The sequence below is a fragment of the Zootoca vivipara genome, chromosome 17, assembly GCF_963506605.1.
Source record: "Zootoca vivipara chromosome 17, rZooViv1.1, whole genome shotgun sequence".
Classification (NCBI taxonomy): Eukaryota; Metazoa; Chordata; class Lepidosauria; order Squamata; family Lacertidae; genus Zootoca; species Zootoca vivipara.
In genome coordinates this window covers 40,471,841-40,494,862 of record NC_083292.1, presented here as the reverse complement: position 1 = coordinate 40,494,862, position 23,022 = coordinate 40,471,841, and the positions used below count along the sequence as shown (strand labels likewise).

Genomic DNA, 23,022 nt, shown 5'->3' with positions numbered 1-23,022 from the left:
CAAGTGAATAACCTAGGAATGTACAGCTCGTCTTGGTGCATACAGAGGTACACAAATTGTACACTTGTTGAAGGTTACATGTGAGTAACATAGAAGGGTGAAGCTCAACTAGCAGTGTACAGAGGTCACTAGTTGAACGCAACCAGCATTGTTTATCTTTCTATAAGCCAGTTTGAGGTTGCAATCAAACGTTTTATTCAATAAAATAATAAATAAGATAATAGCAGACAGGTGTGCAGCTCACCCAGTTGGGTACACAGGTGCACAGCCCTCGTTGAAAGTAAAGTGTAACTACTAAGATGTAAAACCTGTACTCAAGTATCGTAAGTGTTCCTCAAGTTGAATGTGCACCTTCTGCTTCAGGTGAGATGACTCTGTTGTTCCAGGGAAGCAGCCGAGCAAGTTAAAAGATGTGTGGGCTGTGGAGAATAGCTTGTGTGGGCTGGAGGAACACTGTGTTTAACTTGAGTGAATTAAAAAGAGAGAGAGAACTGTCTTTCTTGAAAATCTGCTGAAGGATTAAATGATCCGGAAAGATAATGTGTAACATGCTCAGGGATTAGGACGTGGGAAGAGGAGAAGGGCAGAAATGGAATCCAGAGTCGTCTTCAGGCAACTGTGAGGATAGGAATGTGGAACGTGGGCCTTTTCATTGGCTAACGGTAGAGGCATGCAGTACTGGATTGGCCAGGGTTGGTGTAAGCAAATATTAGGAGTCTCTCTTTCTCCCTTGCCTGATCTAGAAGGCAGAAACTCCAGCCCTTGGTTGCAGTGACCTTTTAAGCAGATTCAGTCAAATGTAGGAGTATTGTGCTGGCTGCCAATCCTAGGGGTTGCTGTTGAGCATCACCCCAATGCTTGTAGAGCCAAGAGAGTCTTCAGGAGGCTCAGCTTCTAACACCATTCTTCCCTTACACCGGCAGCTCGTTCCCCCAAGGGCTTGACTGCTGCAATTCATTCTAAGTGGGGGCAACCCTTGGAGGCTACATGGAACTTTAAAATTACAGTACTTACACCCCCTCCCACCACAGGAAAGAGAAAAGCATTTCAGGACAACAAGGACTGTGCTGCAACAAAAGCTTTAATCGAGCAGGGGGGAAAGCGATATTGGGGGGGGGGAGATGTTTGTATTACAACAGCATAGAATATAGTTTTACATGACACAACCAGCATGTGGTGAAGTACATTCTGTCCCGCCTTCCTTTAGGGAAGGTTTCCTGCATCTAACACAAAAAGCAAGCAGAGGGGGTGGATAATAAATACCAGAGACAATGCAATGTCTTTCAGTAAAAGTGCAAAGTGTGAATGTCATGGTACAGATTTCAGAGGCACAGAGCAAATCACAGCTTCTGCTTGAAACTGCCGCAGCTCAGCACTTGTGAAAGCTCAGGTCCTTAAATTCAGTTGCCGATTTCAGTCACGATTGTCAGGTTCCCAGGTTGTCCCAGATCCCGATGGATAATCTATTTGAGCTTAGCAGGGATGCCCGCAGATGCTTTGCCTGCGCTTTGACCCATAGCTGGATCTGCCCAGGTACCCACCTACAGAGCCCCCCAGTCCATAGCGGGAAGAACCGTAGCCATAGCCTCCAGAGCCTCCATACCCATAGCCACCTCCATAGCCACCTCCATAGCCACTAGCACATGGGGAATAGCCTCCAACGGCCAAAGGCTCACAGCTGGCAGACAGGATGGGTCCTGGGATGGTCAATGTAATTGGAGCTGGCTGGATCGTCACTTCGGATGGTGGGATCTGGCTGATACAGGACTGGGGGACACCGGGGACGACACCAAGGCTGCTGGATGACACAGCGCCGCCACCACCGCCATAGCTGACGATCCCACCCCCGATCCCACCCCCAATGCTACCCCCAATGCCACCCCCCATGCCACCGCCGATGCCACCGCCGAAGCCACCGCCGATGCCACAATGTCCAATGCCATGGGAAGGCCTGCTGCACGGGATGGAGCAGGATGGGACACAAGACTGAGAGAAGAAAGACATGTCTGAAGGACGGAGGTGAGCCTGGGGAACAACAACAAGGAGAAAAGCTATTCATTAGTTTGGAAGGAGGTGCAGAAAGGCAATGTAGTGTGGAGGAGGGCAGGTTGAATCCACCACTTTTAAGTTTCTCACTTTTCCAATATAAATTCTAGTCCTCCCCAATTATGCTGAAAGTTGCAGGCTATTTCTTCATACAGATATGCCTGTGCATTTTTTTAAATCTACATTTCTCCTGATATACACATCCTACAAAAATTTATTAGAAGAGGTAGATGGGAAATTAATTAAGGGAATATGATGCAGTTAAATCTTACATGAATAGTTGGTTGCAATTCTTTCAAATACTGGTAAATCAAAGAATCCAAAAAGATTTTTTAAAAATGGCTTTAATAAAGAAATTTCTGAATTAGATAAAATATTAATAAGGGGTAAGGATAAATATATAAAACATCTCTACGATTTATTATTGGAATGGGAAACTAAAGATGAATTAACAAAAGCAACAATGATAAGATGGGGACAAGATCTAGGGAAAACGACCATGTTAGAAAAACTATGATTTAAAAGAAAACCCATTGAAGATGCAATATGTGGCATTTAACACCTATAATAATGCATTTTGGAGGGTTTACTGATTTGTTCTGTTCAGACTATTGCTCACTGTTTGACTTTTGGACTGCAGTCCTCTTCTCAGCCTGGCCTACATGCATGAATGTAGAAATGGTTACAAGGTTACCATCTCCTGCTTCCTAGAAGGCACCTAAGTATCTTTCTATCCCCAGTGAGAAACAGAATGCTTGGTTTAGACAAGTAGGGTGCTGCTTCACACAAAATGTGTTCCTGCATGCATGTAGAGAGCTAGCTTGTCAGGCACCGGCTAGCTACTGTATCTCCTAGAATGCCAGGGCAAATCTTTAGCCTGACCCAACAAGGCAATCATTATGTTATCCACTCTTCTAGTATGGAAATTACGTCCTACATTAACTATGACAATTTATCTCTACACAGTGATGTTATCTCTGAAAATAAACAAGGCATTAAAAATATATTATTATAATCATCAAAGCAACGATCTTTGGTTTCAAAAGCTTAGGAGGTGAGCCAGAATAGTTAATGAGTAAGCACACACAATCTTAATTGTGAGACCTCAAGGGCAAAATTCTTAACTGATGTAAAACAACAGGCTGGTATGGAACATCTATTCACCGACACCAGGCGTGGCTTTGAGGTTCTTTGTCAAGAGATGGTAACACAGGAGCAAATTAACTCTCTCTCACACAGAGAGAGGGGGGGGGGGGAGAGAGATCGTTCAAGTTCAATCTCACTAGGCCAGATTTAATTTTTGAATTAAGTTTTGTTGTTGTTCATCTCCAAAACCATAAGAAGTCTACTAACCTCCTGATAAAAAAAGCAACAGCAGCCAAATTGCAACCACCTGTTGTTGTTGTTTTAAAAAATTGAAACAATTTGGGATTCTTGTAGAGGGGACAAGGAATGAGTCATGCCCATTGAGTCTCCTCTGAATAGTATTAATGTTGTACAGTATACAGCCCGTTGGGTCTATCTTAGCATGGTTTCTTCTGGTTGATTGACTGACTATGTTCCAAGGGCTCAGCTTCTGTCATCTGAGATCCCTTTGAACTGGGGGGGGGGGAGTGAGTAGATTTCCTCTGGGACCTTCAACAGGCTCTATTGCTCGACTAAAAGCTATCCCTTAACTTTTTACTGGGCTGCAGGCATGGAGAACTTGTAGCTCTCCATATGTTGCTCTCTGACTCCCATCCTCCCTGTCAATTGTCCATTTGCTGGCTGCGGGTTGTTTGGAGTTGTAGTCTAACAATATCTGGAGGGCTACAGGTTCCTCATCCCTGGCATACAGAGACTCTCTCTCTCTCTCTCTCTCTCTCTCTCTCTCTCTCTCTCTCTCTCTCTCTCTCTCTCTCCTCTCTCTTCTGAACTAAGCAAAGCTATCTTTCCCTCTCTCATAATTTTTTGCAGGTTCTCACCCCGTCAGGAACCTTCTAATCCCTCTCAGAACTTCACTTCAAGCAACATTCAGTGGCAGCTAAAGAACCTAAGAAGAACTCTGCTGTTGGATCAGGCCAAAGGCCCGTCTAGTCCAGCTTCCTGTCCTCACATTGACAGCCCAGAAGGCAACCGCCCTCTCCCCACTCGCTGTCCCCAGAAATTGCTTTTCAGAGGCATATTGCCACCAGCAGTAGAGGTAGAACATTGCCGTCATGGCTGGTAGCTGCTGATAGATAGATTCTCCATGGATTTACCTAATGGTGGATTAGGCCAAAAGTGGCCCACCTGCTCTCACAGTGGCCCACCAAGGTCCCAGGGAGAGGTCCACAAGCAGCACCTGTGTGCAAGAGCAGTTCTGCCCACTTGCCATTCCCAGCACTCAGAGGCTTGCTTCCTCCGAGGCAGAACTTGAGAGAGACACAGAGAGAGAGAGCCAGGGAGACTCTCAAGAATGTTCCTCTTACCTGGTTCTCTTGAGTGCAGAAATGAAGAGATGCGCTTGAGAGTTGCTGGTGAAGAGGGTGTGAAGTCTGGCCTTTTATATCCTTTTTCCAAGGCGCAGGCCACAGGATGCGAGGCGTACCGCCTTCCACTTTGAGATTTAATTATTTCTCAACTAGCATTTGATCTATTATCTCTATCTTTGCCCCAATTAATTGGACATATTTATTTTTTGCTTATTATGAAGTATGAGTCGTTCGCCTTCCTGGTATATCATAATCTCTCTCACTCACTCTTCTTAAACTCCACCCTACATTTTATTTGTCATTTGCCCTTGGTAAAATTCCCATGGCTTAAAAAAAACAAAAAAACAAAACCCTAGTAAATAATGCAGCCGTGTATCCCCACCCATGTTGAGAGAGAGACAAGTTGAATCAACTTGGTGGCATCTATCTGAACTGGATCTAAAACACATGTCCAAGCGGGAATGTCAACACCAGATTATGTCTTAGGCAACCATTTCTTCATTGGGCTAACTTCACATTCAGCAGGAAAGTGATGGGCAATAAGAGTCCCCCCACCTTCCAGACCCATCACTGGCAGAGGAGAGATGGGGAAGAAATTAGATTCATCTCTCAGTTAATGGTAAACCAACCTAATCCACACTTTCCAAAAACAGATTATGAACCAAAACACAGGTGTCCTTTGAAACAGTAACTGACTGTTAATAATGAATATTTTATTCCATTAGAAACTTGCATTTCTTTAAGTTTTGCAATGCAAGTCCACAGCCAAGTAATGTGTACCAAAATGCATATATTTGCGGAAAGCGTGAAAATAGGATGCATATATCAGTGAAATGAACATACAAAAATGCACTATGGCTGAGAAATTCGCTTTGCAAATAATTTATACATATTAGGGGAAAGTGTGTCCAATCAATGAGAAATGTGCAGAAAAAAATATTGCTGATGAACTTCCACGAGAACTTTTAAAAGGGAAAAAATTAATTGCAAACCAATGCAGAAATGTGGAGAATTGAACTTAAGGCTAGGAAAGATGAAAAATGAAGAGAAAGCAAAATTGACAGCCTTGCCCATCCCTAAAGGAGCTCCTTGGGCAGAGCAGCTGTTACTAGCAACAAAACTGCCAACAAAGTTAGGGTGCAATCTTAAGTATGGAAAGCCAATTTAATTTACATACACTGGTTTAAGCTGAGCTGCTACAAAGTATGCCAGATACAAACTCCATTTAGGAAAGGGGATATTGCTGACTGAGCTGGCCTAAACCTGGCAGAGGGGAAGCAAGCCTCCGAAATAGAGTATGGCTCACACCACTATTTTTGCCATGTATATGGGACTTTGAGTCCAGCAACAGTTGTTAAGATACAGTACTCTTCATACCACATGGGTTACAGGCCCAGACAAAAGTATTATCAAAGCACTTCTGATGCCCATACTGCAGATTGCTCACCTATATTTTAGGACAGTCTTCCCTAATCTGGATTTTAGATGTTGTTGAACTCCCAGTGCCCATAAACCTCCACTGGCATGGCCAATGGTGATGGAAAGGTGTGGTCAGTAACATTTGAAGGACCACAGTTTCCCCATCCCTAACATGGTCAATATGGAGGAAAACAGGCCAGTGTTCTGGTGTGGTATAAGACACCTTCTTTTGCTTAAGAATAGGGAGATATATAAATCCAATAAATGAAAATGAAATGAGATAGCTAAGTGGTAGAGAAACAGCTTTGTACTCAGTCGTTCTTGATTTCAATCCCCAGCACCTCTGGGTAGGTGCTGGAATGACCCATTCCCAAAACCTTGGAGACCCTCTGCCAGTCAGTGTATACAGTGGTACCTTAATTCGTTCTCGAGGTCCGTTCTTAACCTGAAACTGTTCTTAACCTGAAGCACCACTTTAGCTAATGGGGCCTCCCACTGCCACCGCGCCGCTGCCACACAATTTCTGTTCTCATCCTGAAGCAAAGTTCTTAACCTGAGATACTATTTCTGGGTTAGTGGAGTCTGTAACCTGAAGTGTATGTAACCTGAAGCGTCTGTAACCCGAGGTACCACTGTACTAAGGTAGATCTGACTTGTTATTAGGCAGACTCTTCTGTTTCTGTTGAAACCAGCTCTAGTTAAGCAGGAGAACAGCCATAGCTCAGCAACACAGCCAATATCATCAGTGGTCAAGGAGAGTGTGAGTTGTAGACTGCGGAAGGCATCAAGCTGGGGAAGGCCAGTCTAGAGCGGGAAGCCTTTGACCCTCCAGATGTTTTTGGAGTCCACCATCCTTGACAATTGGCCATGCTGACAATTGGCCATGACAATTGGCCATGCTGAGCCTGACAGAGTCTAACAACACCTGGAAGGCCATGAGGACCGGAATCTTTCTTCAGCAGGGGAACAACCATCACTCAGCGACAGAACACCTCTTTGGCATGCAGAATGTCCCAAGTTCAACCACCAGCATCTCCAGCTAGGGCAAAGGTAAACTCCCTTCCTGAAACCTTAGAGAGTCACTGCGTATCCGTGTGGACATTGCTGAGCAAGATAGAGCAATGATGGACTATTGGGCCTTTGGTCAATGATCAGGGACAGTAGGACTCTAACAGCACTGAAAGGGCACCAAGGTGGCAACCACTGATCTATTTACTTTTCTTCTTTTTTTAGAATATGAGAAGGGAAACTGAGCAAGGGCACTGTCAAATAACCGGATCATTGTAAAAGCCTTGCCAAGGCTTCAACTATCCATGACAAAGTCAAGAATACTTTGATGGTGTTTCCTGCTTGGCAGGGGGTTGGACTGGATGGCCCTTGTGGTCTCTTCCAACTCTATGATTCTATGATTCTATGATTCCCCATAGATAAGCATGATTGGCTGGAGGTCTCACACTGACATGTTGTGTGTTTACATAGTTGAAATATGGGAGCTATACCTTGTCAAAACAATCATGTTTAAGTTGTCTGCTAACAACCCTTCTGTGTTGGTTTAAATCAGGCATAGGCAAACTCGGCCCTCCTGATGTTTTGGGGCTACAATTCCCACCATCCCTGACCACTGGTCCTGTTATCTAGGGATGGTGGGAGTTGTAGTCCCAAAACATCTGGAGGGCCGAGTTCACCTATGCCTGGTTTAAATGCATGGAATGAGCCAGATCCCAAATGTTCTTTTGGTCACCCATGAAACTCACCATAAAACCCAATGGGCTGGTCATGCCTGCTCAGCCTCTGCTCCACATCACTGTATGCAGGTCAGTTGTGTCAGAAGTTATGGAGGTGAGGAAACCGTCACGGAGCTGTTTTCAAAAACAGGAGCCCTTAATTCACGGAGCTCTTCGTTCCACCCAACACCATGTGGGAAAAAGTCATTATCAGCCCACAAAAACCACTGGACTATGACCTGTTTCAGGCCGCTTCTACAAAAGTTTCTAGAAGTGTTTCCTAACTCTCTTTGAATTTAATTCAAATCTCTTTGGATTCCACCGCAGTGAATTATTTGCTGTGTCGTAAGATAGATCTGGAATGTCTTAAGTAGGCATCCCCCCCATCAAAGAAATTTTTATTGCCATTCATTAGTGGGGTGTTGAATTTAAAATCATTCCATTAGAAGTAATCATAATATTGCACGCATGGAAAGAAGAAAAGAAGTGCCATCTGACTAATTAAAGGGTTCACAAAGCTGTCTAAAATCCTTTCTGTAAAAGGAGGCTCAAAAATCGCAGCCTCCGCCCCACCCCTGGCTGTTGTTCCCATTTCTATCTCGGAATCATCCAAGGCTCAGCAAGATGAAGTCATAAAGGGAGTTTGCTGGCAGGAGGGGGGGGGGAAATATTGTGAAACCTTGTGCAGTGAACCCAGAAATGAGACATTGCAACATTGAGATATTCATTTTTGAGGAAGTTGAGGGCTTCTAGCCCTCATTTGCTCATTACTACCCACCAGGTAAGCAAGAAGCATTATCAGAATGCCAGGGAAAGGCACTCAGGGAAGGTATGAAGCGGGGCTGCTGCTGAAGGGTGTGGCCCGGAGAGAGTTCTAAGGGCCAGATAGAGAAGCCTAGGTCACCCTCCTGTCACCAAATTGGCCAATGGCAGCAGGAATCAGAGGGCATTCCCATGGGCGCAGGGCCAACTGACCAATAGCGTCACTTGGCCCCATGCCCAGGGCAAGGATAAATTCCCAGCCTGTGGGGCCTTTTAGCCTCTCTCTCACACCATGCTGGCTCCTCCACCCACCCTCCATCAGATTAGGCTTTTTGCAGATGGTATGACCTTGCCATGGACTATGTCGGTTGCCAGATTTAGGGTCTCCCATGTGGCAAATTGGCTTCGCTATTTGGGTTTTCGCCTAACTCACAGCAATCGTCACAACTTTGTAAGGTGGATAGGCACTGAGTAAGCCCAGTCTTGGTTGGAGGCGAGGTTGTATCCTCTGCCTGCCTCTGCACGGATAAGGGTATCCTGTTAAAAGGATGTGGCTCCTGTCTGATGCCCGGACCAGTTGGGGGATGCTCCGATTTGACGTAGGTCATAGGGGGCCATCAACCCCCCCCCACTGGCTGATTACAGGGCCCCCAAACACAAGAGAAGTCTGGAGAGCCACATTTGCACACACCCTTCTCCTGAGGTTCCCTGTCCTGGCTTGCAGAAAAGCCCAGCTAAAAAATGCCTCAGGGTTTTCAATCACCCTGTTTCCTAAGGTGCAAGTAACTAGACAACACACGGCATATTGGTTCGGGATCAAATAAGGCCACAACTTTATTGGTTACAGGTGTGAAGGCTTGTCCATAGGCATTGTGGTGTGCAACTGTGTATGACACTCCTGCCCGTCCACTGGGAGTGTTACTAAGGGTGAAGCCAGTTCTTAAGAATGATATTATTATTTTTATTGTTTTATCACTGACTGCTTGACACCCTGGGCTCCTTTGGATGGAAGGGCAGGATATAAATTTAACAGATGAAGATTGAATGAATAGCTAAAATCATATCACTGGTGATCTGCACTTTACAACCTTTCTGGATTGAAAAACCTGAGGCATTTTTTAGCTGGGCTTTTCTGCAAGCCAGGACAGGCTTCTCTTGTGTTTGGGGGCTGTAAAGTGCAATAAAAAAAATACATCTTATTCATAGCATGGAGAAAGTGGGTAGAGAAAAAAAATGTCTCAATTTCTCATAACACTAGAACTTGGGAAGCTGAATGTTAGATGAGGTAGGACAGGCAAAAGGGAGCACTTCTTCAAATGGCACTTAGTTATACTATGGAACTCACATCTGCTGGAGGCAGCAATGGTCTTCAAAAGAACATTGGAACCATTCGTGATGGGCAAGGCAATGGTTTGCTACTAGCCTTGATGGCTAGAGTTTGCCTCCATGGTCAAAGGCATTAATGCTTCCGAATATGAGTTGCTGGAAACAACATCCCAGCCACTCTGGGCAGCTCCCAACAGAATATTTACAACATAATAAAACATCAAACAATAAACCCCTCCCTGAACAGGGCTGCCTTCAAATGTCTTCTAAAAGGCAGATAGTTGTTTATTTCCTTGACATCTGATGGAAGGGTGTTCCATAGGGTGGGTGCCACTACCGAGAAGGCCCTCTGCCTGGTTCCCTGTAACTTCACTTCTCACAGTGAGGGAACTGTTGGAAGACCCTCAGAGGTAGACCTCAGTCTCTGGGCTGAACGATGGGGGTGGAGACGCTCCTTCAGGTATATTGGACTGAGTCTGAGTGTGTTCTTATGCTCAAATCCTGCTTGCAGGTTTCCCATAGAGGCATATGGTGGCCACTCTAAGAACAAGATGCCGGACCAGATGGGTCACTGGCCTGATCCAGGAAGTTCTTCTTAAGAATGATATTAATATAGATGCAGACCGGGAAACACCTCTGCTTCTTGTTGGAAGAGGAAGGTCTTCAGCAGGTGACAAAAATAACAACATGGAAGACAACTGTCTAATATTCAAGGGAAAGGACAGCCAAAGGGTAGCTGCCAACACGAGGAAGGCCCTGTTTTTACATTGTGTGTAACAGACCTCCTGATAAGAGAGACTACTGAAATCAAAAGAGAGAGAAATCTAATTCCAGTGACAGATTCTTGAGTTAGCCTCTGTGGGCTTGATAGGAGAGCTGAAAATAATGCCAATATATTTCACATCTGGTGCTGTGGCGCTGTGGGTTACACCACAGAGCCTAGGGCTTGCTGCTCAGAAGGTCAACAGTTCGAATCCCTGCAACGGGGTGAGCTCCCGTTGCTCGGTCCCAACTCCTGCCAACCTAGCAGTTCGAAAGCACATCAAAGTGCAAGTAGATAAATAGGTACCGCTACAGCAGGAAGGTAAACGGCATTTCCGTGCACTGCTCTGGTTCACCAGAAGCGGCTTTGTCATGCTGGTCACATGACCCGGAAGCTGTACGCCGGCTCCCTCGGCCAATAATGCGAGATGAGCGTCGCAATCCCAGAGTTGATCATGACTGGACCTAATGGTCAGGGGTCCCTTTACCTTTACCTTTATTTCACATCTGGCAACCCAGGCGTATACTTAATTCTGACCAAACTAAGCCCCATAGAGCACAATATACAACAGGAGGCTTTAGTTTGGTCAGAATTGAATATACACCTCCAGAGGTAACAGAAAATACATTACTTCTGGTAAATGAGACACCATAGCTGCTGGAGGGCTGTGAAAATCTGGGTCTTGGACTTTTTAGGCTTGTCTACCCATGAACTATCTGAAACCCAAGGGGTAGTTGGGTTGCCAGGTGTAATTCCCCCCCCCCCCCACACACAGCTCTCTTACCCCACTATGGGTATTTGTTCCTATGGGGAACTACTAGGCTTTGGAAAAGATTCACAAGAGCCTTGCTGGAACACAAACATGTGGAACACCAATCCGTGGCAGTGCTGACTTTTATTGGTTTGCCTTCAGCCTAACAAACATAGGAAATGGAGAGGTCCCTGGTTCAGAAATTATCCAGAAATTATCAAGATTATTTCCCTCAGTAGTATCACACAACTGGCGGAGTGGAGAGTTCAGCTCTCCTTACAGAACCAACATTAAAAAATACTACAGCAACCATCAACGTGCACATTCCAGCTTGCCAGACAGAATATCCTCCCTCACCTCCTCCTCAGAGCCAATTTTGGGGCTGCAGGGGGAGAAAAATGGGGGAACCCCATTGCGCTAGCTGACGTCCTTGTGTGGGCTTCCACTAGTGGGACTCATTCATTGCATCCATCCCATGGGTTGCAACCCTCATTTCCCTTCCCACTGACTTCTGAGCCATGCCTTTAATTGCCATTAATTGGCTTATCATGTGCTTAACATTTTTATTATGACTATAGTTGCTTTCGGATCCAAGATTGGTTTCAGAGCCTAGCCTCCTACACGGCTTCCTTAGAGTCTTTAGAACAACAGGGTGGGAGGAGGGGTGAGAGCATGGGCAGTAATGGGGATGCATGGCACTGAAGACTGGGGGCAAGGAATGAGGATATTCCCTCCCCAAGATTCCCCCTTATGAAAGAGGTTACAACATTTGAAGCTGTATATGTATATGTATATGCAAGTAAGTAGGACATAAATTACGGGTGGTGCAGAGAAAGCGAATAGAGATAAGTTCTTTTTTTCCTCTCCCATGTATGAGGCCATCCAATGAAGCTAAATGTTGGAAGATTCAGAACATATAAAATAACACAGCACAGAGTTGAATCTATGGAACTTGATTGCACCACAATATACTGATTATGGCCACCAACCTAAGAATCATAGAATCATAGAGTTGGAAGAGACCACAAGGGCCATCCAGTCCAACCCCCTGCCAAGCAAGAAACACCATCAAAGCATTCCTGACAGATGGCTGTCAAGCCTCTGCTTAAAGACCTCCAAAGAAGGAGACTCCACCACACTCCCTGGCATCAAATTCCACTGCCGAACACCTCTTACTATCAGGAAGTTCTTCCTAATGTTTAGGTGGAATCTTCTTTCTTGTAGCTTGAATCCATTGCTCCATGTCCGCTTCTCTGGATGGTTTCCAAAGAGGATTAGAGAAATTCATGGAGGGCAAGAAGCTTATGAGTAGTTATAGTGGCTAAGCTCTACCTCCACTGTTGCAGAATGCCAGTTGCAGAAAATAGGTGGGGAGATTGCTTTAGTGCTCAGGTTGTGGGCTTCCTAAGGCCATCAGGTTGGCCATTGTGAGAGCAGGATGCTGTACTAGATGAACTTTATCAAGTGGGGCTCCTCATATGTTCTTATGGGTACCAATGAGGGAGGGGTCTGGTGTCCATGCCCTGCCTGTGGGTTTCCTGGAGGAATCTGATTGGCCAATGTGAGAATAGGTTGATGGACTGTGGTGCCCTATGGTCTATGTCATCAGAACCAGATGGGCCTTTGGTTTCATCCAACAGGACTCTTCTAATGTTCTTGAATTCCCTGATTGTTGAGGCCTCAATGAGAACCTACATCTTCTACTTTCTGTTGCCACAATGTACCAATTTCCTTATTTCCTGTTCCATTTTTGGTTGCAAGAGACGTTCTGAGTTGCACATTATTTGACAAGAGAGGGCATCATGGCTCAGAGGTAGCACACACACGGTTTCAAACGTTGGGTCTCATGAATGCATCCCAGGTTTCAGTGTCAAGGAAGACCCCTCAGTCCAAGACTAAGGTGCTTCCTGTTAGGCAAAGCAGACAATTACTGGGCTGATGGACCATTGACCTGACTCAGTGGAAGGCAATTAACCTCTGCAATTTTCTTGGGGAGGTTAATGCTGACTGTCTGGTTAAAAAAGAAGAGAGAGAAGGAAGCGCTACATCTAAATGACAGGGCTGTGGGTAATCATTGGTGGAACCTCAATTAAATCCTAAGCAATTTCACAAAAGATGAGACAGATAAATTCAAAGGTGGAATGTGTGGTTTGCAGATGGCTGATGGAGACTTGGAATCCAGAACACAACAAAGCAATTTGGATTTCTGGCTCTCAACTGCTCATATCAGCCCAGGATTAATTAAGTCCCCAGGCAAAAATGGGTGTCTCTCTTTCCAGTTCAGGGCCCAAACATGAAACTGTATAAAAAGGACAGGGGAGCCCCGGACTTTTCAGATCGCTCCTTTCCTCTCTACATCCAAACAAAGCTTCTTTTAACCAGGTAAGACTGATAATCCATTCATTGTTTTTGTTTATTATACTTATGTCTGAGAGATTGACTCCCAACGTAGGAATCGGCCATATACCAAGTTGGACCGTTGGTCCACCTGGCTCAGTATTGTCTACACTGACTGGCAGTGACTCTCCAGTGTTACTGGCAGGGAAGCTACACCAGCCCTTCCTGGAGATGCCGGGGATTGAACCCGGGTCCTTCTGCGTGCAGAGCAGATGCTCTACCCACTGAACTATGGCCCTTCCTCTGCTGCTTCCAAATTGTAACAGGCGGGCATGGTGCAATATATTTAGGGATGTTTGGGTGTGTGTATAGCAGTCTCCTTCGGCTCTGGCTGTTGATAATACAGTACAGTTCTTGACTCATCCTTTCGAAAAGGTGTGGTGGCCGAAGGAGCTTCGGTTGGACTCATGGCCTGGTTGAGAGTCAATATCTTAATGCACCAAAGTGACTCTTCCATTTGTCTTGACAAGGAACTCTTTATTATTTGCCTGCTTAGTTTTTATAACCCCAGCAATCTCCATGGAAATGGAGTTTCCGGTCTAAATTTTAACACAAGAGATTGCAATGATCACCAACATGCATACCTTTAACAAGGGACTAGAGAAATTCATGGAGGATGAGACTACCATTGGTTACAAGCCATGAGGGCTGTGTTCTACCTCCATTTTAGGAGGCAGTATGCCTCTGAAGAGCAAAGGATTCTGGGAATCACAAGTGGGGAGGGTTGCCATTGAGCACTTGTCCTGCTGGGGGCTTCCCATTGTGGTATCTGGTTGGCCACTGGGAGAACAGGATGCTAAACTGGATGAGCCCTTTTGCGCTTGATCTGGCAGGACTCTTCTTACATTCATTGGGGGGGGGGGAGGTTCCCAGAGCTTTTCACAACAATCAGAAATAGAACACCCTTGCTTTCAAACTTACAATCTCAAAGACAAGGCACAAGGCAGAAGGGGGATGAGGAAGGCAGAGGGAAAAAGCAAAGCCACTGTTTCTTAGGTAAAGGATCTTCACTTTGGTTGAAAGAAGGGAAGCACCATGACAGTTCCTTCTTTGGCTAATGGACAGGGCCAAGCCGGTCTTCCCTTGCTGTGATACTATTGCTGGGAGGCCCTTCAGCTCTGTCTCCTAGAACAACTGCCACTTTGAGATGAGGAGCCTTTCTGGGGAAACCAGCTCTTGACCCTTTCTTCTTCAACTTCAGATAAGCCTAGCTGGATCAGGCCAAAGGCCCACCTAGTCCAACATCCTCTTCTCACAGTAGGAAACCTGCAAGCAGGACCCAAACACAAGAACAACTCTACCCTGTACTTTCCAGTAACTGGCATTCAGAAGTATTGCTGCCTCTGACCATGGAGGGCAGAGGGCAGCCACTGTGACTAGTAGATATTGATAGCCTCATCCTTCATGAATTTGGCCAACCCACTTTTAATGTCATCCAAGATAGTAGCCATCACAGCCTTCTGTGGGAGCAAGTTCCATAGTTCAACTCTGTGCTGTGCGAAGGACTTTCTTTTATCTGGCCTGAATCTTCCAACATTCAGATTCATTAGATGTCCACAAGTGCTAGTGTTAGGAGAAAACATGTTCCTTATGCCCCCACCCCACAAATCCATAATTTATTCAAGACCAAATTTTCTAACCCATTAATATGTGTCCTTCCTGTTGTTCCACAGCCAACTTCCAAAACACAGCCATGCATTCTAAAACTCAATCCTGCGCTGTCCCATGCTCCACCCCTTCAATTGGTCTTGGACATGGTGGGTACGGCGGTGGATACAGTGGTGGATACGGCGGTGGATATGGCATCGGAGGTGGCATCATCGGAGGTGGTAGCATTGGAGGTGGTAGCATCGGAGGTGGTGCCGTATCATCCAGCAGCCTTGGCATAGTCCCCGGGGCCAATGTCTCCTGCGTCAGCCAAATTCCATCATCAGAAGTGGTGATCCGGCCACCTCCATTTGTGGTGACCATCCCAGGACCCATCCTCACTTCAAGCCAGCCAATGGCTGTCGGAGGTTACAGTCCATGTGCTTCCGGTTATGGCTACGGGTCTTCTGGTTATGGCTACGGGTCTTCTGGTTATGGCTACGGGTCTTCTGGTTATGGCTCTGGGTCTTCTGGTTATGGCTATGGCTGTGGGGTGGGTTCCTCTTCTGGAGGTTACCTCGGCGGTGGCTACCAAGGTGTCCAGTCATCAAAGGGTTACCCCTGCTAAGCCATTGTGAGAAGACCAGGACTATCCAGAAATCGCCAACCCACCAGTACGGACTCTGTAGCCAAGTTTATGGGTCTGGGCTTCAAGTAATGTTGAGCTCCAGACTTATGAATGGTTCTCCATATACGTGAAAGATCAAAGCCCTGTTATGTGTCCTTTTCTCCCAACTATTTACTTTCTATAAGTGTATATTCCCTTTCCCACATTGCTCTCCAGCTGCATAAGGACCAGAAGTCCTTCCTACATCTACACATCTCATTTCTGAGAGATTATTCTCTTATTACAAACTTGGTTGTATGTCTTCTTGATACTCTTCTTTTTCTAATAAAGCTTCCCTTGCATCATAGACCTGTTTCTTGCTGTTCTTGTTTGGTAGTAGTAGTAGTAGTAGTAATAATAATAATTTTCATATTTATACCCTGCCCATCTGGCTGGGTTTCCCCAATCACTCTGGGCGGCTCCCAACATAATAATAATAATAATAATAATAATAATAATAATAATAATAATAATAATAATGTGATAAAATATCAAGCATTAAAAGCTTCCCTAAACAGGGCTGCCTTCAGATGTCTTCTAAAAGTCAGATACAGTAGTTGTTTATTTCCTTCACATCTGATGGGAGGGTGTTCTACAGGGTGGGCACCACTACTACCGAGGAGGTCAGTGATTCTAAACCAGGAATGGTTAATATTTCCCAGCCCAGGGGCCACATTCCATTGTGGGCCACATTCCGGGGTCCACATGCCATGGGTGGGCAGAGCCAGAGCTATCAGTAGCCTGAGGAATGAATTGGGTCCTCCTGGATCAGTGGCCCCCTCCTCGCTCAGAACAGAAGCAAAAAGGGTTGGAGTAGATTCATCAGCTCAACATCAGGTAGGGAGCCCCTTGTTTATGGGGACTGATGCTACGGTACAAGGGGTGGAAGCAGGAATCAACTTACAAGTCCCTAAAGGAACACGCATTCAGGGCAAAAGAATGAGGGAGAGTTAAATGAGGCAATTGTTCAAAATGCTGATGCCTTTGGAGAGTTTCCTTTATGGCGGAGAAAGTTAAGAGATAACAAGATCAAGATAGCAAAGGAGGCAGGTGTGGTGACAGGGGAGCTTTGAAGTGGTTTTTGAACTGATCCTACTGCGAGAAACTGCAGTCCCTCTAGGGATGGGGGGGGAATTAAAAAAAAAACCTGTAGCGTTGGAAGGGACTCAAATGGTCATTTAATCCAACCCCCTGAAATGCAGGAATCACAGCTAAAGAACCCCTGATTTGATCTAGTTGCCATTTAAAGGCAAATCTATCAAGTCTGTGCTTTGTGAACCAGAACAGACCTCTATCAATTTTTTACAGATCTCCAACCAATTATTTTTTTAAAACAAAAATGCAGAGCTGTCCTGCCCATGACTTCCCCACCCCTGCCTGGCAGTGCGGTGAGGATATGTACCGTCAGTGCAAAGCCTTGCTGCTGCACGGGAGAGGGGGATCTGGAAAGGATCCCCCCATTGGGTGGGGGAGACGCTGGATCTTGTGAAGAAGCCCTACAGTTTGCCCCACCCATCATGGGGGCGGCAGTGAGGCGTTTTGCCTCAGGTGCTGAAATGCCTCCAGCAGGGCCGGATTTAGGTTTGATGAGGCTCTAAGCTACTGAAGGGAATGGGGCCCTTTCTGTGTCCAGCTGTCCTTTGTCAACAACAAATTGTCGCTGTTTCTGTGTGTTGAATATATGCTATATGCTGGGCCCATGACTTACATGATAGGAGCCTGCACAACACAAAACCATAGCTGCCAAGTATCCCTTTATCGCCGGGAAACCCCCTTTTTTCCTACCGTTTCCTGGCGGTCTCCCGTATAGGTTTTTATCCCATTATTCTCCCTTAAATCCGCTTCTGCCGGCGACTATTTTTCTGGTGCCGCTTTGCTCTTCTATGAGCACCAGAAAATGGCGGCACCGGAAGTCGCTTTTACGCGTTTCTGGTCATGCGTAGAAGTGACTTCCGGCGCTGGCGCCGCCATTTCTGGTGCCCATAGAAGGGCAAAGCACCACTGGAAGTTGTGTCTACGGTGTCACGGGCTGCCGATCCCAGATTTTTCCATCCAGGACTTGGCAGGTATGCACAAAACACTGTTGCTGCATGTAGGTTTTATCTTACTTCTATGTTTTTTATCTTATATTTTGAAAATGTACATCCAGTTTTTTTCCTTCAATTTTTTGGGGGTCCCCCTCGAGAGTGGGGCCCTAAGCTATAGCTTGTTTAGCTTATACGTAAATCCGGCTCTGGCCTCCGGCCACCCTTGCAAAAATGCATCGAATAGAGGAAAGGAGCATGTTAAATATATCAGAAATGAGACCTGCTTCCTAGCTCTCCCACTGAGGGAATCTGATGGAATCGCTGCCCTCAAATAACAGCTGATGGGAGGGGAGGGGAGGCGAGCTGGATCTGGTCTTCCACAGCAGAGAAAGTAGGAGGCTCATTCCACCAGTTTCACCGAAAACTGAGCTCCATCAGGGACTTCCTACCCCTGAATTATGCTACCTGGTCATTATAAGAACTACTCTTTCATATCCTCCAACATTTCCCCGATGAAAATAGGGACATCCCATTCCATAATGATTTCCCTATACAGAATTGCCTTCAAATGGCTTGAGCGGTGGGGGCGGGGTTGGATATCCTAAGGAAAAGTGGGACATTCCGGGATCAAATCAGAAACCGGGATGGCTTCTCTAAATCAGGGTCATCCCTGGGATATTTGGAGGGTCTGCTCTTTCATAATCAGTGCCCAGATTTGTATTTTCCACACTCTCCCAGCAACTTTGGGAACCTTTTTGCCTGGAGAGCCAGATACTAATGCTCTAACTAAGTAAATAATTTGGATACAACCCTTTGTAAAATAAAAATTAAAAAAATTGTGGTTTTTGGTTTGTTTGTTTGTTTTAAAAAGACTTAATAGGGTTTTTGTTGAACCTATTAAAGTTGAACCACTTTAAACTTCTTTTAAAGTGCAGCGAGGTTAAGCAGCTCCTTCACAGCACTTGCCCAGCCAGGCCAGTTCTGCAGCAAATTATAATTGCTATAAACTGCTCCCAGTTGAAACACCTTCATGAATAATGCTTCACTCTCAAGAAACCGCAAGTTTTTCTTGTATCTGCCTCATTATTTTGCCATAATGCACCAATTAAGCCTGAAATTGCACCCTATTGAAAAGCACTCTGGTTCTCCTTAGATAAAAATCATTGCCGAAGTTCTTTCCCCCCCCCTCTTGCCAACACAGAGACGCCAAGATTAGAAAAGATTTCTAACCTTTGTCCTGAAACTTTTAGAGCAGGCTTGAGGAATCAGTAGGGATGGGATAGAAATCCAGTTCAGCTTGCATTCACAGGCAAACATGCTTCATTTGCACTTTCCGAAACAATTCACAATCCAAAGCTCAACCGTCCTTCGAAATTCACACTTCTACAAAGTTTACAATGCAGTTCTCCAGCCAAGAGAAGATGGGATGATTCCCTGTGAAGAGGGTTCTATGTTAAACCATGGTTTGGCAAGCTAAGGCCCGTGGGCCGGATCAGGCCCAACTGCCTTCTAGATCCGGCCTGCAGATGGTCTGGGAATCACCGTGTGGATTGCCAGCACACATGTTCTTTCCCTCTCCCTCACACAGTGGCACCAGGGCCGGCTCTAGGTAGAGTCCCGGTGGCGCGGGGCGCCAGGGCGCCAGGCCGGTAGGCAGGGCGCTGCACGGTGAAGCCGCACGGAAGCCATGCTGCACCCTGCGAGGGTGGGGGCGCCAGAGCGATCTCCGCCCCTCAGCGCCAGGGCGCGCGACCTGCTCGAGACTGCCCTGAGTGGCACTTTTCTTCTCAGGGATGGAGCAATCTTGGCTCGCCCGCCTGCACATCCAGGGCGGCACTGTGAAGGGGGCGTGTGACGCTGGCTGTCGGCTGCAGCTGCGTTTTCCTCCTGCTCTTCCTCCCTCTCCCTCAGTCCGCCCTTCCTTCCTTCTCTGTGCCCCTTTTCCACACCGCTTCCTCGCACGCTTTCTTCGTCGCCGCTTCCATCCCTCCTTCATTCCTCCCATGGCATTCAGGCGGGTTGTTGCAGCGGCCATAGCCGCCGCTTGCGGGTTGGCGGGCAGCTCTGTCTTCTTCTCCGTGGAGCCTCTCAGGAAGCAGCAGCAGCAGCAGCAGCAGGTGGTGGGTAAAAGCTCTGGCCATGCCCCAGTTCCCCTACCTCCACCTGCGGCTCCTCTGCTGGGGCTACTGCTTCTGTCTCCGCCAGCCAACGCAGCCTCCTACCCCGCCACGGCGCCTGGCTGGCTGGAGAAGCCCAACTGCGGCTATTGGGACAACAACTGGGGCAGGTAAAGTGAAGCATCTTCAGGCGTCTTTGTGGGCAGGTGAGAATCGTTTAATTCCCCCCTTCCCCCAAAAAAATATAGTCCGGCCCCCCACAAGGTCTGAGGGACAGTGGACCCCTGTGTTAAACCACTCTGGGAATTGTAGCTCCAGGCGGGGGATAGGGGTCTCCTAACCACTCTCATTAATAAATGACAGCTCCCATAATTCCTTGGGAAAGTCTGTTGCATACCCTCCAACATTTCTCTAATGAAAATTGGGGCATCCTATTTAATAATAATAATAATAATAATAATAATAATAATAATAATAATAATAATAATTTTATTGTTTATATCCCACCCATCTGTCTGGGATACTCCAGCCACTCTGGGTGGCTTCCAACATATATGAAAACATAATACAGTGGTACCTCTGGTTAAGAACTTAATTCGTTCCGGAGGTCCGTTCTTAACCTGAAACTGTTCTTAACCTAAAGCACCACTTTAGCTAATGGGGCCTCCTGCTGCCATCGCACCGCTGGAGCACGATTTCTGTTCTCATCCTGAAGCAAAGTTCTTAACCTGAGCTCCTATTTCTGGGCTAGCGGAGTTTGTATACCTGAAGCGTTTGTAACCCGAGGTACTACTGTAAAACATTAGACATTAGAAACCTTCCCTATCCAGGGCTGTCTTCAGATGTCTTCAGTTGTCTAGTTACTGGTCTCATTGGGTTGGGGATCGCATAACTTCATACCCTCCAACATTTCTCCAATGAAAATAAGAACGTTCTAGGAAAAGTGGAACATTCTGGGATCAAATAAGAACTGGGGGCAGCTTCTGTAAATCCAGGACTGTTTCTAGAAATTAGAGGCACTTGAAGGGTCTGCATCACAGCACTTTATGGTGTGAATGTGCCCTTTGATTCTGGAGGTTATGGTCTGGAGTGAGGGGGGAAGCACTTTAGGTCGGGTGGAGAACCTGCAATCCCCTCAGATGCTACTATATCAGGAAGTTTTTAATGTTTGACCTTTTATTTTTATATGTGCCGGAAGCCACCCCGTGTGACTGGGGAAACCCAGCCAAATGGGTGGGGTATAAATAACAAAATTATTATTATTAAAATTACTGCTGTAGGACTCCAACGTCCCAGCCAGTATGGCCAATGATAAGGATTTTAACCCTGCAAAATAGGAAGGGCCACAGATTCCCCTATCACTGTTCTTCAGGGAAACATGGGCCTTGAGTATAAGCATGCCTTTTTATTTTTAGCCTGCACACATGATGACACATGGCAGTGGAATAAAAACAAGCAACAAGTGGTTCTGATGCTTTAAGAGTTGAGTTTTATTGTAAACAGGGACTCAAACAGTTACAGGATACAAAGCCAGGAGGGGAAAATGTCACAGACTCACCCCGGAGCTCAGATGTCAGTAGCAGATTTGAAATTAAATGTTGGCTATTTAATTATCTCTGTGGCAGAGCTGGGATTCCAATCCTCCACCATGTTTTCCTTGGTTCTGCCTTTGGCTTATGCTGGGATGTGAGGAAGCTGAGCAAGAGACCACACTCAACTTGACCTGTCCATTCTTCTTGTCTCTGGAATGCCAGAACCCAACTTTGGCAGATGGTCTGTGCCTTCTGAAGAAGCTAAAGTCCCACGGTTCTGCTGAGGTGATGACCTTCAACATGAGCTTCATAGGGTAAGGAGGGATAAAAGCAGAGATGGTTCAAGAGAGAGAATTTGCCCTTTTGCCCATAGAAGATCTTTTTGCGTCGCAAAAAACAAAACAAGAAACAGAACCATGTGACCCCTTGTTTCCTGCGTGTGTTAACAAGCACCAGAGCCACCCCTGAGCAGTTGGGATGTTTGTTGACGACATTCCATTGCCGCGGAGAACATGGCTTCATTTCAAACGAAACCGAATCAAGGGCTAGCACACAACTTTGGAGGGTTCAGAGAGCTTGCAGTACCGCTTCCTGGCCCCAAGGTGGCGAGCTTGCAGCACCCAAATGATCCAAAAGGAAACAGGAAAGAAGTGCAAAATGAATTTGGCCATCAGAAATGGGGAACAGAAATTGGACCCATAGAAAAACCCAGAAAAGCTGGGGTGGGGGTGGGGCATTAAAGCAAATCCCTCCACCAAAAAAGAGGGAGATGTTAAACAGAAATCAGAATTGCAGCTGGATTGCCCGTTCAAGGATCTCAAATTCCTGCTAGCCTGAAGAGTTGCAGCTGCTTCGTATTTCGCCACAGGAACTCCCTTGCCCACATGCCCAGCTTCTCACTTAATAGCAGCCTCTGTAGCCGCTACGTGAGTACGGGTATGAGCACACAGAGCTGGAACCCCACTTCCTGGAGCCGTACCCATAGCCACCCCATCCACCGTAGCAGGGTTCATAGCAGCTGCCGGTGGCGCACGGCGTGTTTCCTGCCACAGCAACTGGTTCGGGGCTGGCAGACATGACTGGTCCTGGGATTGTGATGTGGAAAGCCGGGGGTTGGATGACCACTTCTGATGGGGGGACTTGGGAGACGCAGGATGTGTTGATACCACACAGAGAGTTGTAGCTGTAGTTGCAGAGGGCCATGTTGATGCAAGCAGGAGGTGGACCTGAAAGCACACATGCACAGATTAAACGGTCAGGGCAAACCAGGACTTCTCTGACACCAGGACCCCACTTCATTTCCCAGCCTGAGCTCCATGTAATCACAAGAACAGAAGCAGAGCCTGCTGGATCAGGCCAATGGGGGGGGGACCATCTAGTCCAGCCCTTGAACAGTTCACAGATGAAAATAGGGACACCAGGAAGCTTCTCCTGTGTTTGATCTCCTGAGC

The 23,022-nt window shown here is 46.4% G+C and overlaps 1 protein-coding gene across 1 annotated transcript; it reads right to left on the bottom strand.

Moving 5' to 3' along the window:
* Positions 1-1,473: 1,473 nt before the first annotated feature.
* LOC118077796 (uncharacterized) lies at positions 1,474-22,774 on the bottom strand. The gene is made up of 3 exons (XM_060269377.1): positions 22,551-22,774; positions 11,602-11,626; positions 1,474-2,025 (listed from the first exon to the last, which is right to left on the bottom strand). Exons 1-3 carry the CDS (start codon positions 22,772-22,774, stop codon positions 1,474-1,476), a joined length of 801 nt encoding a protein of 266 aa, XP_060125360.1.
* Positions 22,775-23,022: the final 248 nt, after the last annotated feature.

Coding starts and splice junctions, on each gene's coding strand:
- LOC118077796 (XM_060269377.1), bottom strand. CDS start 22,774: ATGGCCCTCTGCAACTACAGCTACAACTCTCTGTGTGGTATCAACACA. Junction 11,627..22,550: donor GGTGGATGGGGTGGCTATGG/GTACGGCTCCAG, acceptor CTCCCCCTGCAG/CCCCAAAATTGGCTCTGAGG. Junction 2,026..11,601: donor AAATTGGCTCTGAGGAGGAG/GTGAGGGAGGAT, acceptor GTTGTTCCCCAG/GCTCACCTCCGTCCTTCAGA.